The sequence below is a fragment of the Bos taurus genome, chromosome 13 (genome assembly GCF_002263795.3).
Source record: "Bos taurus isolate L1 Dominette 01449 registration number 42190680 breed Hereford chromosome 13, ARS-UCD2.0, whole genome shotgun sequence".
Taxonomy (NCBI): Eukaryota; Metazoa; Chordata; class Mammalia; order Artiodactyla; family Bovidae; genus Bos; species Bos taurus.
The window spans coordinates 53,461,255-53,479,074 of record NC_037340.1 but is presented as its reverse complement, the minus strand read 5'-3'; the positions used below and the strand labels follow the sequence as shown (position 1 = coordinate 53,479,074).

General features: G+C 42.4%; 1 protein-coding gene across 5 annotated transcripts in view; it reads right to left on the bottom strand.

Moving 5' to 3' along the window:
- The window catches only part of SIRPB1 (signal-regulatory protein beta 1), a 93,202-nt gene that overhangs the window by 45,752 nt on the left and 29,630 nt on the right, over window positions 1-17,820 (bottom strand). The window contains 4 exon segments of one of the 5 annotated variants that reach the window (NM_001080911.1): window positions 9,428-9,972; window positions 10,602-10,701; window positions 15,421-15,738; window positions 16,325-16,645. The exons of 2 other annotated variants lie outside the window; for them this stretch is intronic. In NM_001080911.1, coding sequence (NP_001074380.1) covers window positions 10,610-10,701; window positions 15,421-15,738; window positions 16,325-16,645 — 731 coding nt within the window. In that variant the 3' untranslated portion in view covers window positions 9,428-9,972; window positions 10,602-10,609. 5 annotated transcript variants of the gene reach the window in all.

Here is a 17,820-nt window from a genome sequence, read left to right as displayed (position 1 = left end):
ATTTACATGTCAAAATGAAATCACTCTTGCAAATGCTCTGGATGAAAGTAAATGTGCTCTGAAAAATTAAGGGTTGTTCATGATCAGAGGCTCAGTGGAAACCCGTTTTCTTGATCTATTTGATTCTCTGTGAAGTGGAGGAAAGGCCAGTTTCAAGCTCCATGCCTCAGGGTCAGGGACATACCACATGATAACTGACACACAACAGTTTATGGAGAGGTTCTTTGAAGTTTGAGTCTCAAAACTTTGACCTTTATCCCACCTCCATACCTTGAACCCTCACCTCTAGGGTCCTAAAGAACTTACTTGGAAAAACTTCAAATAATACTAAATAAAGCATGAGAATCAGAAACCTCTGAGAATTCCAAGATACATTTGGAATAAAAAAGGTGGTTCACAACTCTCCCTTGAGGCTGGAGCATCGTGTGACTTTTATATTTGTCCTGTATTCCTCTTGCCAGTCCAGGAAGGCTCCCATCTTCTTCGTCTCTAAGACTAACGCTATGCTAAGTCACTTCAGTCGTGTCCGACTCTGTGCGACCCCATAGATGGCAGCCCACCAGACTCTCCCGTCCCTGGGATTCTCCAGGCAAGAACACTGGAGTGGGTTGCCATTTCCTTCTCCAATGCATGAAAGTGAAAAGTGAAAGTGAAATCGCTCAGTCGTGCCCGACTCTTAGCGACCCATGGACTGCAGCCTACCAGGCTTTTCCATCCATGGGATTTTCCAGGCAAGAGTACTGGAGTGGGGTGCCATTGCCTTCTCCGCTCTAAGACTAAGGCTCCCATCAACTCACCTGTTACAGGTTCCAACATCTGTGGAAGTAGATAACTATGAAAGTGTTTATCAGCAGCACATTCAAGCCCCGGAGGAAAGCCTAAGTGACAATGGGCAGAGGAGATATCAAATGGAATTCTGTGAGTTAATACCTCACTCCAGGTGAGCTTACCTGGGCTCCCAATGCATTCTATGTGTTGTGGGCTGCTATAGACAGTATGAGGCTGTGTCTCACCCTGCATCTCACAGGTGAGCACATGCTCAGACCCCCTGCCCTGAGGCATTCATAACTGCAAGCTTTCTAGGGTGCAGTTGTAATCAGTATTCTGCTTGGATGTGGGTTGCTCCGCTCCCTTGAATATATAGCAGTTCTCCAGCCAACTCAGATGTACAGCCTGTGGATAGAATCTCTGCCTGTGGCTGGTAACAGCCCCCAAGTTCAAGGAGGGTTAAAATTGGGACATAGTCACTGTAGGGGGTACTGACACAGCCAAGAATAATAAGACAATTACTGTAGGAAGTTCACTGTGGGAACCTGCAGGCTTCTTAATGATAGGATCATCTACCCAGGTCCTACCACAGAGGAGGAGTTAGACACTGGTTAACAGATGCCTGCATAAGTAAATGCGTGACCCAATGAACATGGGAATGCATGATGAATGCATGCTTGGATGGAAGCATGGAATGATTAAGTCATCTTAATCTTTCCTTTCTTTTCTATTGTGGAAATTCAATAGGAAAAGGTGAACCTGAATTCCATTTCAGTTCAGTTCAGTTGCTCAGTCATGTCTGACTCTTTGCAACCCCATGGAGGGCAGCACGCCATGCTTCCTTGTCCTTCACCAACTCCTGAAGATTGCTCAAATTCTTGTCCATCGAGTCAGTGATATCATCCAACTATTGCAACCTCTGTCATCCCCTTCTCCTACCTTCAATTTTTCCCAGCATCAGGGTCTTTTTCAAAGAGTTAGTTCTTTGCATCAGGTGGCCAAAGTATTGGAGCTCCAGCTTCAACATCAGTCCTTCCAATGAATATTCAGAACCAATTTCCTTTAGGATTGACTAGTTTGATCTCCTTGCAATCCAAGGGACTTTCAAGAGTCTTCTCTAGCACCACAGTTCAAAAGCATCAGTTCTCTGGCGCTCAGCTTTTTTTATAGTCCAACTCTCATATCCATACATGACTACTGGAAAAACCATAGCTTTGACTATATGGACCTTTGTTCGTAAAATAATGTCTCTGCTTTTTAGTATGCTGTCTATTGGTTATACCTTTTCTTCCAAGGAGCAATCGTCTTTTAATCTCATGGCTGCAGTCACCATCTGCAGTGATTTTTGGAGCCCAAGAAAATTAAGTCTCTCACTGTTTCCATTGTTTCCCCATCTATTTGCCATGAAGTGATGGGACCAGATGCCATGATCTTAGTGTTTTGAATGTTGAGTTTTAAGCCAACTTTTTCCACTCTTCTCTTTCACTTTCATCAAGAGGCTCTTTAGTTCCTCTTCGCTTCCTGCCATGAGGGTGGTGTCATGTGCATATCTGAGTTTATTGGTTTTTCTCCTGGCAATCTTGATTCCAGCTTGTGCGTCATCCAGTCTGGCATTTCACATGATGTTAAATAAGCAAGGTGACAATATACAGCCTTGATGTACTCCTTTCTCAATTTGGAACCAGTTCATTGTTCCATGTCCCGTACTAACCGTTGCTTCTTGACCTGCATACAAATTTCTCAGGAGGCAGGTCAGGTGGTCTGGTATTTCCATCTCTTTAAGAATTTTTCAGTTTGTTATGATCCACATAGTCAAAGGCTTTAGCACAGTCAATGAAGCAGAAATAGATGTTTTTCTGGAATTCTCTTGCTTTTTCTATGATCCAACAGATGTTCCTCTCCTTTTCCAAATTCAACTTGAACATCTGGAAGTTCTCAGTTCACATACTGTTGAAGCCTCGCTTAGATAATTTTGAGCATTACTTTGCTAACGTATGAGATGAGTGCAATTGTGAGGTAGTTTGAACATTCTTAGGCATTGCCTTTCTTTGGGATTGGGATGAAAAGAGACCTTTTCCAGTTTGTGGCCACTGCTGTGTTTGCTGGAGTCAAATTTGCTGGCATATTAAGTGCAACACTTTAACACTATTGTCTTTTAGGATTTTGTAATAGCCTCGCTAGAATTTCATCACCTCCACTAGCTTTGTTCCTAGTGGTGCTTCCTAAGGCCCACTTGACTTTGCACTCCAGGATGTCTGGCTCTAGGTGAGTGATCACACCATCATGGTTATGTGGGTCATTAAGATCTTTTTTGTATAGTTATTCTGTGTGTTTTTGCCACCTCTTCTTAGTATCTTCTGCTTCTGTTAGGTCCATACCATTTCTTTTTTTTTTTTAATTATATTTTATTTTTAAACTTTACAATATTGTATTGGTTTTGCCAAATATCGAAATGAATCTGCTACAGGTATACATGTGTTCCCCATCCTGAACCTTCCTCCCTCCTCCCTCCCCATACCATCCCTCTGGGTCGTCCCAGTGCACCAGCCCCAAGCATCCAGTATCGTGCATTGAACCTGGACTGGCGACTTGTTTCATACATGATAGTATACAGGTTTCAATGCCATTCTCCCAAATCTTCCCACCCTCTCCCTCTCTCACAGAGTCCATAAGACTGTTCTATACATCAGTGTCTCTTTTGCTGTCTCGTATATGGGGTTATTGTTACCATCTTTCTAAATTCCATATATATGCGTTATTATACTGTATTGGTATTTTTCTTTCTGGCTTATTTCACTCTGTATAATAGGCTCCAGTTTCATCCACCTCATTAGAACTGATTCAAATGTATTCTTTTTAATGGCTGAGTAATGCTCCATTGTGTATATGTACCACAGCTTTCTTATCCATTCATCTGCTGATGGACTTCTAGGTTGCTTCCATGTCCTGGCTATTATAAACAGTGCTGTGATGAACACTGGGGTACACGTGTCTCTTTCCCTTCTGGTTTCCTCAGTGTGTATGCCCAGCAGTGGGATTGCTGGATCATAAGGCAGTTCTAGTTCCAGTTTTTTAAGGAATCTTCACACTGTTCTCCATAGTGGCTGTACTAGTTTGCATTCCCACCAACAGTGTAAGAGGGTTCCCTTTTCTCCACACCCTCTCCAGCATTTATTATTTGTAGACTTTTGGATTGCAGCCATTCTGACCAGTGTGAAATGGTACCTCATAGTGGTTTTGATTTGCATTTCTCTGATAATGAGTGATGTTGAGCATCTTTTCATGTGTTTGTTAGCCATCTGTATGTCTTCTTTAGAGAAATGTCTATTTAGTTCTTTGGCCCATTTTTTGATTGGGTCATTTATTTTTCTGGAGTTGAGCTGTAGGAGTTGCTTGTATATTTTTGAGATTAGTTGTTTGTCAGTTGCTTCATTTGCTATTATTTTCTCCCATTCTGAAGGCTGTCTTTTCACCTTGCTAATAGTTTCCTTTGATGTGCAGAAGCTTTTAAGGTTAATTAGGTCCCATTTGTTTATTTTTGCTTTTATTTCCAATATTCTGGGAGGTGGGTCATAGAGGATCCTGCTGTGATGTATGTCAGAGAGTGTTTTGCCTATGTTCTCCTCTAGGAGTTTTATAGTTTCTGGTCTTACGTTGAGATCTTTAATCCATTTTGAGTTTATTTTTGTGTATGGTGTTAGAAAGTCTTCTAGTTTCATTCTTTTACAGGTGGTTGACCAGATTTCCCAGCACCACTTGTTAAAGAGATTGTCTTTAATCCATTGTATATTCTTGCCTCCTTTGTCAAAGATAAGGTGTCCATATGTGCATGGATTTATCTCTGGGCTTTGACAGATTTCTCAAATTTATTGCATTTGTTTTCTATTGCTGAATAACCTATTACCACAAATACAGTGGCTTAAAAGACACAAGTCCATCATTTCATAGTTTATGTGAATCAGGAGTTCAGGCACAACTTATCTTAGTGGTCATTCACAGAAAGAAGATGGTGTTGTTGCCAAAACTTGGCCTCTGTTCACTGGTGCCAAATAGAGACACAGAGACAGAGTTTGGGGTGAATTAGAAGAGAGTAGATTTTATTGCTTTGCCAGGCACCCACCCTGGAGAGGTTAGTGAGGAGTTTTATAGTGTTCATGGAGCAGAGCGTGATCAGCTCATGGACATTTCTTAGATTGGTTGGCATCACGGTGATGTTTCAAGCAGCATCAACCTTCTGGTTTCAATCAGTCAAGGGTCTATGTTCTTGTGGCCAACAGTTTGCATCTGGATGGGGGTCTGCTTCCTGTAAAAACAACTAGGAATGTGTATCAGGCCTTTATCTACGTCTTTCTGGGAACTGGGAGTTCAGTGACTCTGTTATGTGGCAGAATCCTAGTCTACATTTTTACCAGTCTCCCAGCTCATCAACTATTCTTTGGTTCTACATCTTCACATTTCCCAGTCATTAACTCTCGAGTCAACATTTTACTTCAAGAGACAAGGACACAGGGGCTTGTACATGGTTTCAGTGTTAAGACACAGGGGAATGCCATCTACAATTCAAGGAATATTTGAGGTACCAACTGGGAAGAGACCTGGAAAAGACTCTCCCTGAAGTTCATAGCCGCTTTATTTATACTTGCAAAAACTTGAAAACAACCCTGATGACCTTCAGTAGGTGAATTGATAAAGAAATTGATAAACCCAGATAAACAAATATTATTCAGAACTAAAATAAAATGAGCTCTCAAGCCTTGACATAATGTGGAGGAATCTTAAATGCTATTAATAACTGAAAGCAAAAATCTACATGCTTCATGATTCCAACAATGTGACATTCTGGGAAAAGGCTCTACCCTCATGACCTAATTCCTTCCCAAAGACACACCACTGAACACCATCATCTCAGGGATCATATCTGAATATGTGAACTTTGAAGAGACACAAACATTCAGCCTATACCTGACTTCCTTAAGTTTTCCATAAGTTCTTGTCCTTTCCAACATCCCATGCTGGATACTGCACACATTTACTTGTCATGTCTCCTTAGGTTATTCTCAGTTGTTACACCTCTGACTTTCCTTGTTTTTGAATGAATATTGTTCAGATGTATTATCAGAAATCTCTCTAGTATTAGTGCAATTTGTCCGATACATTGCTCATAATTAAACTAGGGTTAAGGGCTTCAGGGAAGAAGATCCCAGAGGAAAAGTACCATTTTTTAAAATTAAATCTATATGATTTATGCCTATTGATACTGATTTCTGATTGGTGATGAACTCTTGCTGACCTGGCTAATTTATTTTTGTTAGATTCCCTACCTTGAAGTTACCTTTTTTCCTCTTTTCTTTCTGTCTTCTTTGGAAGGGAGTTACCAAGTGTAGCCCATACTTTAGGAGTGGTGAACTTGATTTTCCCTTCTTTAGACTGAAGTATCTATTTGTACATAAATTTCTTGGGACTTTTCTGCACAGAAAACTTTTGGAGAGGGAGGTGGGGGGGTTCAGGAGAGGGGGACACATGTATACCCGTGGCCGACTCATGTTGATGGATGGCAAAAAACATCACAACATTGTAACTAAATTTACAATTTAATTTTACAATTAAAATTAATTAATAAAAATTTCCTCCATTTATTAATATATTAAATTATTTATTTATACCAATATTGGCTCATATATATTTCTTTTATAACTTGGGCTATCATCTGTCTTAGTCTATTTGGGCCATTATCACAAAATGTCACAAGGCTTCCCAGGTGATTCAGTGGTAAAGAATCCACATACCAATGCAGGAGATGCAAAGGACTCAGGTTCAATCCATGGTTCAGGAAGATCCCCTGGATGAGGAAATGGCCACCTACTCCAGTACTCTTGTCTGTAAAATTCCATGGACAGAGGAGCTTTCTGGGCTATAAATCATGGGGTCGAAAAAAGTCAGACCCGACTGAGCACATGTGCACAGAATGAAACATCTCAGACTGAACAGCTCACAGCAGAAATTTATTGCTCATAGTTACGGAGGCTTGAAGTACCTGGTCAGGGTGGCAGCATGATTGGGTGAGGGTCTTCTTGGATGTCAGATTTCTCATTGTATCTTCACATGGCAGAAGATGCTAAGATACTGGATGTCTTTTTACAAGGGTACTAATCCCATGCATGAATGGAGAGCCCTCATAAAGTAATCACATTCCAAATGTGCCAGTTTGTAACAGGATCACCTTGGGCAATAGTATTCTAAAATGTGAGTTTTGAGGGGACGAAAACATTCAGAATGTGCATATATATATATATACACACATACATATGTATCTCCAATGCTTTATATATTTGTTGCTCAAATTGTTCCATCATTGACCATTAACACCTCTTTTCGTTGGTTCTGAGCCCCTTTGACAAACTCCAATCAATGATAGTTTTGCTTTTTCTGTATTCTTTTGGTTTTTAAATTTCTTGCTTTCTGAAGAATATTGAATTGATGATAGGATTTCTGAACACAAGAAGAGATTAGCCTTTGATGAAAGGACTTTAAAACACAAAATCCAAGCGACTGACTTAGGTAATTTTTATTTTGAAATCAGTATCTAGTAAAAACTAATTCAATCATTTATTAAATTAAATATTAACAGCCTAGTATGTTGCAGTCACTGTTTTGGCAACTGAGGATTCAGAGTCACTTCTCATTAGAACCGACGTTCTGTTTGAGGAAGAAACATTACATTTTGCATGGTGCATGAATTTCAGTTTAGTTGAATAGCACCAATCCCCCAACACACAGTTCAGATGTCATTTACCACAGGAAATTTGCTGTGAGCAATTGCATAAAGTACAACTTCGCTGCTAACTGTCCTGCAGACCACAAATCACTATGTGCTAACAGATGCTCATTGTAATCCATATCCATCATGTCCTTTCTTCAAACGTCTAGTTATTGGCCACTGTTACTCTGTTAGTTTAGGCAGAAACATCAAAATATGTACTTGTGTTGTCTCCCCTCGCCTAATGATAAATCTACATGACATTTACAAAAAAAAATCATAAAAAGGAATTGGCAGCAAAAATGAAAAGTGCAATGAAGAGATGAAAAATGATGCTGAAACTTATGTTCAAACTGAAAATTAATGGATTACAGAAGAAATAGCTGACCATGGAAGTAGTAACTTTATACTGTTAGAAAAATTTCAGATATACGCAGTGAGAAGAACTTAGCGAAGGCCAGCTTACCACGTAAATGAGGAAACTGGTGGTGAGGGACCAAGAGTGAAGATATCCCAGAGGAAGTGAGATCAGCAAGTTAAACAAAGTCTCATAAAGATTTCACAGCACTGAGAGCACAAGGCATATCATGTCCAAAACTGATCCAAACATAGCAAGGAGCTTGATAATTCATCAAGTTATAAAAAAGATACTCTTTTTTAAAATAATTAATTAATTAATTTTACTTTACAATATTGTATTGGTTTTGCCATACATTGACTTAAATCATTGTAAATTATACAAAAAGAAGAAGTCAAGCACTGTTCAAACACTTTGGATAAGTCTTTATAAAGAAATAAGTTGTATTAATTCTCAGTGTTTCTAATTTGTCAAACTATATATTATTGGATTTACTTAAAAAAAATTTCTCCATATATTTAAAGATGACAGTAAGGTAGTTTTTAAGGTTTTGAAAGTAAATTTTAAAGATCATAGAATTAAAAAAAAAATCACTGTCCATGATTCAGTGTACATAGTCATTTTAATGGTCCTTCTCTATGATGCACAGTTAGCACTTCCTACATCAGATGGTAAAAAGTTCTCAGGAAAAAATCAATCAGGTGAAGAGGCATGGAATGCCAGGGTGAGACGGAATCGATATTTTATACGGGGTGGTGTATGAAAGGTGCCTTTGATAAAGTGACATTTGAGCAGAGATCTGTAGGAAGAGAGAATGAACCATGCAGGTATATGAGGGAAGGGAGCAGAGGAGCAACAGGATTTGACTGACATTTCCAGAGAATCACTGTGCCTGAAATGGGAAAACCAGTTAGAGACCATAGCAATGGTGCAGGAAGAGAGAATGATGTCTGGGATCAGAGAGTAGAGATGGGCATGAGAATGGGCAGATTCTTACCCACTGGAAAGAGCTCTGTGGTGTGCTAGAGGAGGCTTGGACTGATGAGAGCTGATATTTACATTTTGAGGAATTTTGCAAGCTAGTTGTTAATTTTGCTAACTTGAAATTAGCCACATTGGGAGTATTTACACCAAAAACTTGTAATGTACTATCAATCAAGCTTTTTTTTTTCTTTTTTTTTACTGGTGTACATTGTTTTCAATTCATCAGAACCCCTGGTATTAGCAGAAGTGTCAGGATACAGTAATCAAGCATCTCTACTAGATGTGTTCATCAGGAATTCTTCAGGTTTCTACTTTTGAAATATAGAAAACCCACAAACAGTAAATTCATCCATAATCCCCTTATAATTTTTTAATTGATTTATAAGATAAATAAAATTAACTTTTTTCCCCCACTCTCCCAATACCCTCCCTTTTTTTTTCTTTTAAAAGTCAGTTATTAAAGATTTACCATCTCACCACTGAACATAACCATTTTGAATATCGGCTATAAAAGAAAGATAAATGAATGATGGCTCCAGTTTTCTGGACATGGTACGTTTTATGAGCAACAGGGTTGAGAAAGATGCACAATAATAGAAAAACTCCTCTTCCCACCACAGAGAGAAGAGGGGAGACTACTTTCCAGATTTGACAAGTGGGCCATTTAGACAATGGACAAGGAGAGTAATTTCTCTTAAAACAAAGATGAGGAATATTTGTACTGAAGAGGAAATAGAGAACCTCAGAGGATGAGGAGTTAGGTGAAAGCAGGAATCCAGAACAGAGTAACTTCTCAGTACAGGGTCCATTAATGTGTAGTCATGCAAGTCAGAGGTGAAGGATGAGAGATAACCTGTCTGCGTAGATCTATTTCTCACATTTCCGGAAGATGTCCTGAGTCAGTGCCCAGAGCTACTTTCCATGACCCCTGCTCAAGACCACGTATGAAGACCCAGCTCAAGGAACACCGAGGACTGTGGGAAGGAGCTCAGGAGCAGGTATGCAGGTCTCCACGGAGGGGAGGCATATGGAACATACCAGCTGGTCATTCTCTTAGGCTGGGCCCCTCAAGGAGGGAAGGAGGCTGTAGAGGCTGTGGTGGCACCTAGCAGCGAGGAAGGAGGGAGGTAGAAAACATGTTGATCCTTAATTATCTGCTCATCAATCAAAACATCTTCCTGCATGCTTCCCACATGCCCAGGTGTTCTCCTCCTGAATGCCTGTCCTAAGAGGATGGGTAGCCCCTGAGATAGGACTCTGCCTCCTCGGACTCCTCCCCTTTTCCCCAGGTGCTGGTACCCCCTCTCCAGCCCTTCCACTCCATCACACACAGAATCAGAGCAAGACACCCCTCAGAACAGCTGACCAAGGACTTCTCAACTTTATTAAAACGTGGATTCCTTTTGCCCCCAAATGCCTTAGAGTTCAAGTGATGTGGAAATGTGCTCCACTCAGCTTCCCTTCAATATAGCACTTTTTCGCTACTTCCTCCATAGAACTGCTAAGACGATGAAAACCCCAAGTCCAGCCCACATCCCCCAGGACTTCACACACCCCCTGGGAGTTGGGAATCTCTTAGAAGGAAACAGGATACTCCTGAGGGTATTGAGAGAGGTGTGTCACCTCTTAACTCCCTGTGGGCTCTGACCCTGTGTGACCTGCAGGTTGTCCCCTTGATGACCTTGTGTCTTCGAGGACAGATCTTGTCCTGCCGTCCCTCCCACCCCAACTTACAGTCAGGCTCAACGCTTTCTGTGGACAAAGATGACAGACACACTGACCATCAGCAGCAGCTTGGGGCTGAGGAGGAGAACTGCCAGGAGAATCTCTGGGCCTGGCAATCAGGGGACAAGAAAATGATTAGAGGGATCACACAGGAGCCATTCTCAGGGGTCTTCACTTACTCTATCTGAGGCCATGTAGGCCCATCCCTACTCTGAGGCTTTGACTGTGTCCTGTTCTGGGCTCAGCTCAAGGCAGAAATCAGAGTACAAAGGTCATTCATTCATTCTCACTTACTGTCTACCAGACTGCAAGTGTCCTCTTTCTTATAGAGAAAATGCCAGAAGTAAAAATAACTGTGAGACAAGAGAAAATTCAACAGATCCTAGGGCACAATATCTCACTAGGTTGCAATCCCATCCTCAGCCAGCCACCTGGAAAACTGCAGGAGAAAGAGACGAGACAGATACAACAGGAACCCAGAGTTACTTCAACATACCACAAGTGATATTAAATTTGCCTAAATTGGAAAATACTGGAAAAGTGTCCTGCAGAGCAGTGCACAGATCATAGGAAGGGGATTCAATTTATGCTTGATTTAAAAGGGTTGACGGACTTCCCTGGTGGCTCAGATGGTAAAGCATCTGTCTATGATGCAGGAAATGGGGGTTCGATCCCTGGGTTGGGAAGATCCCTTGGAGAAGGAAATGGCAATCCACTCCAGTACTATTGCCTGGAAAATCCCATGGACAGAGGAGCCTGGTAGGCTACAGTCCATGGGGTCACAAAGAGTTGGACACGACTGAGCGACTTCACGTTCGTTAAAAGGGTTGACACAGAATCTCCAGAATGTGTGCATATATTATTACATATGTCACAAGGGATGATCAGTAGTGATCAAGTCAAGAATCTTGAGATGGCACATTATCTTGGATTTTCCAAGTAGAGCCCATGTGATCACAAAGATTCTTATAAGTAAAAGATGGAGGCGGGACAACTGGAAAAGGAGATGTGATGTCAGAAGCAGAGGTCAGAGTGATGTGGGGCCCTTTGCCAAGGAGTGTGGGCACCTCTGGGAGCTAAAAATGGCAAGGAAATGGACTCTCCCCTACAGCCTTCAGAAGGAACTTCAGAAGGAGTTCTCTGTAGGAGAACTCTGGTCTACAATAGCTGGCCTATTGTAGATTTCTGCCTGCTCCAACTGTATGAGGGCTTCCCAGGTGGCACTAATGGTAAAGAACCTGCCTGTCAATGCAGGAGATGTAAAAGATCTCCTTGGTCAGGAAGATCCCCTGGAGGAGGGCATGGCAATCCACTCTAGTATTCTTGCCTGGAAGAGGAGTCTGGTGGGCTACAGTCCATAGGGTTGCAAAGAATCAGACACAATTGAAGTGGCTTAACACACACACAACGCACATTAAATCACTAAACACGGTAGTTACTTACAGTGACTATTGGAACTTAATTCAAGGAGAGATGTGAATAAATGGGCAAGAAAGAAAGAAAGTGAAGTCACTCAGTCATGTCCGACTCTTTGCGACCCCATGGACTGTAGCCTACCATGCTCCTCTGTCCATTTTCCAGACAAGAGTACTGGAGATTTTCCAGGCAAGAGTACTGGAGTGGGTTGCCATTTCCTTCTCCAGAGGATCTTCCCAACCCAGGGATTGAAGCTGGGTCTCCTGCATTGTAGGCAGACGCTTTACCATCTGAGCCACCAGGGAAGTCAATTAAAAAAAAAAATGGACAGGAATGAGTTAAAATATATAACATCTGGGGAGAAGAGATGAAAAGGAGTGAAAAGTGTCATTTGGCAATTGAGTGGTGAAAGGAAAAAGAAAAAAGTAGGGCAAAGTATTTAGGTTCCTGAAAGAAAAATAGAATCAAGAAATTAGAGGACTCAGAACCTTTCTGCCTCTATCAAAACCAACCAACCAACCCAAAACTCCATTAACCTATTGGATTATTATGTACTGAGAGAAGAGAGGAACACCAGGCTGGAAATATTCTAAAAACACCCCAATTTCAAGGAAACGAGCAATAAGATGTGCATGCTCACAGGAGACCAACTCGAGCAGCAGCAGGATCACATGGGCATCTTACACTTTGCTCAAGCCTCACAACCTGGATGTCCCTGGAAGCATTTCCAGACTTGAGACCCAGCAGGCACGCTAGGTTAGGCACACTGCAGGACTGAGAAATGCCAGCCCTGGCCTGAGCCCCAGCATGAGACGGAAGTATTTCCAAGGTGCTCCGGGCAAGGAGGAGTGGATTCTTCTCTCCTGCTCACCCAGTTCAGTACAACTTGAACCCTAGAAATAACACAAGGGAAAAGCATAGCAGAACTCTGAGGTGGAAGAGGAGACAGACTAGCTAGAGACCCAGGTACTGGAGAAATTACCTAGTGGTCAGGCACCCAGGCCCACTCTCCTAACTCCCCAGCAAAAGAGGAGACCCAGGTGTGGCACCAGAAAAAAATGTCTAAACCAATAATCCTAGTTCTTTACTCAAGAAACAAGAAAAGAAGGACCAAAGTAAACCCAGAGCAAGCAGAGGGAAGGAAATCATAAAGAAGAAAAATCAGTGAAATTGAAAACAGAGAAACAATAAAGAAAATAACTGAAATAAAAGTTTCTTTTTAAAGACCAATAAAATTGAAAAACTTCCAGTATAACAGAGAAAGAAAAAAGGAAGAATGACACATTTCCACTATCAGAAATGAAACAGAGGACATCACTACAGACTCTGCAGATATCAAAATATAATAAGGGAATACTATGAACAACCATAAGCTGAAACTCAACAGCATAGACACCATGGACCAAATACTTCAAAAAGCAAAAGCTATCACAGTTCACATAATATGAAATGAATACTTTAAATAGCCCTTAACAATTCTGATACATTTTCAAATTAAAAAAAGAAATAAAGATTCTCAAGGCCCAGATGGTGTCACAGGAAAATTTGACCATGCATTTACCGATGAATTAAAAGGCATTTTTGGTGAACAAAAAACAATGATAAAAGATATACTTAGAAAATTTAAAAGTATACTGCACTTAAATGATATTAGGGGATTATTCGGAGAAGGCAATGGCACCCCACTCCAGCACTCTTGCCTGGAAAATCCCATGGACGGGGGAGCCTGGTGGGCTGCAGTCCATGGGGTCGCTAACAGTTGGATACAACTGAGTGGCTTCACTTTCACTTTTCACTTTTCACTTTCATGCATTGGAGAAGGAAATGGCAACCCACTCCAGTGTTCTTGCCTGGAGAATCCCAAGGACGGGGGAGCCTGGTGGGCTGCCGTCTATGGGGCTGCACAGAGTCGGACACAACTGAAGCGACTTAGCAGCAGCAGCAGCAGTAGCAGGGGATTATTATTGATCATATTAAGTGTGTAAAGGTATTCACTTTGTAGAAAATCAGTGTCCTTAACCATATGACCACACAATCATGGGCTCCACTGACAACTATATATGCACACAAGACTAAGTTATGAGGGGACACAATTTTACAACTTTTCTACATCTCTTGTTTAAGGGAAGTTGTTTGTTCTCCCAGTGCTCTCTTTATTCTTCCAGCAGGCAGGGACATGAGGCTTTCCTGGTGGCTCAATGGTAAAGAATCTGCCTGCAATGCAGGAGACATGGTTTTGATCCCTGGGTTGGGAAGATCCCCTGGAGGAGGAAATGGGAACCCAGGCCAGTATTCTTGCTGGGACGATCTCATGGACAGAGGAGCCTTGGGGCCTAGAGTCGGTGGGATTGCAGAGTTGGACATGACTGAGTGACTATGCATGCATGACATGATGCATGATGCAGGGACATGGACACTGGGTGACCCATCAAGGACCCTGCAGATGAGGGCAACACCACAGAGAATGCTGGAAAGGACATGGGCTTTTAAAGTTCTTCTAGAACAAAGACTCTTGGAAACCTGACTTGACTCTCTCCACAAGTTATATTGAGCATATAAGACAAGTTTTACGTATAGAAAAAGGAACCCCACATGTCATTAGGACAATGCCTTGTTGAAGGGGAACTTGTCTCTACTTAACATAAGTCTGCTGTACAGGTTAGCGGTTCTTGTTCTCAGGAGCTCATTCATCTTGATTACTTCAGCCCACTCACCTGGATTAAAGACAACAAATCTTCAACAACCCCCCACCACTGCTTCCTGGGTCTCTTCTGTAAACTCAAAGCCCTCTGGGTGGCTGAAGCAGGAAAGGAGCTCACAGCTGAACTGATAGCTGCATTTGGTAAATGTGCAGTGAGCAAGTGTGATCGTTGCTGGTCTACTGTCACTAATCAGGAGACAAAGGAGCCCTTTTCAGTGCCCAGTCACCTGGGTGCCTGGTGCAATTCTAACTTCATGTCCTCAGGGTTCCTCTTCCAGAATTTCGCAGAGTAGTATTGGCAGAAGATGATGAGGTGACAATACTGATACAGATGGAACCATCAGGGATGACAGAGACTAGGCAGAGGTTGGAAAGAGCAAACAGGTGGGAGGTGGGCGGACAGGAATTATGAATACAATTACTGATAGTTGAAGAAAGCAACAGGCAGGACACTCTGAATAGAATGGTCCCTCTCCTTTCCTACTTTCTTTTTGCATATTTACATCAAAAGACCTATGAAGAATGTAACAAGACCTCAGCAGTGGTGGCTCTTTGAGTATGGGATTTGGGAGATGGGCGCTCACTTCAAAATTCTACTTTATATATCTATAAACATCTAGATTATTCTATTATTACTACTCTGAACATTTAAGAAAGATAATGTTTAAAAGCCATGCCATTTGGAGTGGGGGGCTTCATCAGTGGTTCCACCTGTATCCTGGTCCTTCTGGGGAACAGAGGTCTCTGTGGAGTTTTTGGTGACTGCTGGCTGCCCATCATGCTCCACCTGGCAGGTGAACACCACAGCCTCCCTGTGGGCCGACGAGTTCACCAGGAGCCAGCTCATGTAGTTAAAGGTCCCATCTTTGTTCTCTATGAGGGTCGAGGCAGCTTCTGTTCGGGACATATTTCCATTCTCCAGCCAGGTCAGCTGTAGTTGCTGGGGGTAGAACTTGTTCACCAGGCAGGTGATGATGTTCACCTGATTTCCCGCCATGGGTTGTTGGGTAACCTCCAAGGTGGGTGGTACTGAAACAGATCAGGCAGAAGGTCTGACCTTATAAAACAGACAAGTCACAGGGGAGGGGCTGGATATCATCTCCCAGCACAGCAAGGGAGTCATCCAGGACAGAACATGGCAGGCAGCAGGACTCAACACTGAGGACTCCTTATTCATGAATGAAATCAGTAAACACAGTGCAGGGCGCACAATAAGTGCTCAAGAACGGGTAGCTCCTACTGGGGTTATAGTGGGTGAAATCAATAAGCTCAGCCCCTGACATGCAGTTCTAATATAATAATTGCAGCAAAATAAATAAAATCATCAAGCACTTAGGGGCCTGATTTATAGGAGGTGCTCAGTAATTGGAGATACTGTTGGTAAAGAAAAGGAATCTACTTAGCACAGTGCTTGGCACATGGCAGGTATACATCTGGCAGCTGCCATTAAACCAGCAGTGAGTGGCCAGCTCATCTAGGAGTCTGGTGATCAGGCAGGGCTATAAGGAAGTAAATTCCAGGCAATTCAAGGCTTGGAGCAAAAATCAGGCAGGAGGAGGAGGCTCTGGGGTCTTGGGGGCAGGTGTGATCTTGGACTAGTACGAGGGGCACCTACCTCGGATGGTCTTAGACAAACTGGCAGTCCCACGGAGAGGACGGCTCCCCTGCAGGGTGACATGGGCTACCTCACAGCTGACCTGGGAGTGAACATCCCCTGGGGCCAATAGCAACTCAGTTGTGCTGGTGATGCTGTAGGTAACGCCATCTTCCTCTGGGTCCACACTGGTCTGGGAGGCTGAGAGCTCATTGCCATTTTTGAACCATTTCAGGGAGATGTTTCTGGGGGAGAAGCCATGGGATGTGCAGGTGAAGCTCACTGTCTGCTCAGGTGTGGCCCTCACTGCAGGGCCAGATACCATGGGAGGAGAGGGCTTGGCTACAAAAGGAACATTTACAAACAATGAACATGATTGTAATTATCATCACTAATGATAAGTGTGCAACAATGGTAAGAAACTTATATATATTATATTTTAATTCTTCAGCTAGTTCTGGGAGGGCAGTGTCATCGTCCTCATCTCAGCGAGGAGACACTGAGATTCCCAGGATGAGCTCTGTGTGTGGGCAAGGGTTACATGGAATCCCAGGTCGGAGTTCAGAGTCCACCTTCTCACAACTGCCAGGTGATTTCCCACCAATCTGGGCCCGGGAACAAAAGCGCTGCTTGGACTCACTCTCCAAGTAACTGTTCCCAACGAGGCTCCCCTGGAAAACTTAACTACCTTCAGAGAAGTGTTCATAGAAGTAAATGCAGGGGAAATGGGGCAGGGGCGGGGATAGCAGGACCACGTGGAAGCTGAACCAGACTGCCCAGTTAATGGGAGGTGTGGCCGTGGCATCTCCTAGCTCCCCATCTGCGAAAGGGGACAGCAGGCATTTCCCTTTCTGGGATTGCAGTGAGGTTTAAATCAGGCATTTCTTCTGTGAGTATAACACAAGATAGTTTACAAAACTAAATACAGGTCTATCTTAAACTCAAACTTTGTATTCAGAGCTGTCCCTTCAGGTGTCTGAATTTACTCCATAATTTTCATTCTTTCCATTAATATTCCAGTAGGAATAATGTGCTGATTTCAGAGTTTCAAAGTAAGAGGGAAATGAGATGTTTTTCTGAATATGGGTTTTTCTCTTGGGTTAGTTTTGGGTTGAAAACAAAAGATCATTGAGTGCTGAGCAGCCAAAGGTGGTTAATTTCCTAATCGTTCCTGAATCAGAAGAAACATAGACGCAGGCCTCAGAAGCAGGCAGAAGCATCTCCCGTGTCCTGAAAAAGTACACAAATCAGCCAATAAAAGTGAGGGTGATTTCTCCCTGTGTAGGGTGCTGGAGGGTGTCTTCAAATTGTTCATTACCACCCAACATCTCCTGTAAAAGTTCACAGACAGCAAATGTTACAGATATTTTCATTTTTAAGCATTTAACTTTCTTCCTAAATTGCATCAAGCATTTGAAGACACAGTGAGGAGATATTACTTGAATATGTTGAGTCATAAAAACACCAGCATTCTGGATGCCTCCAACGGGAGAAGATGCTGTGAAACTTATTGAAAG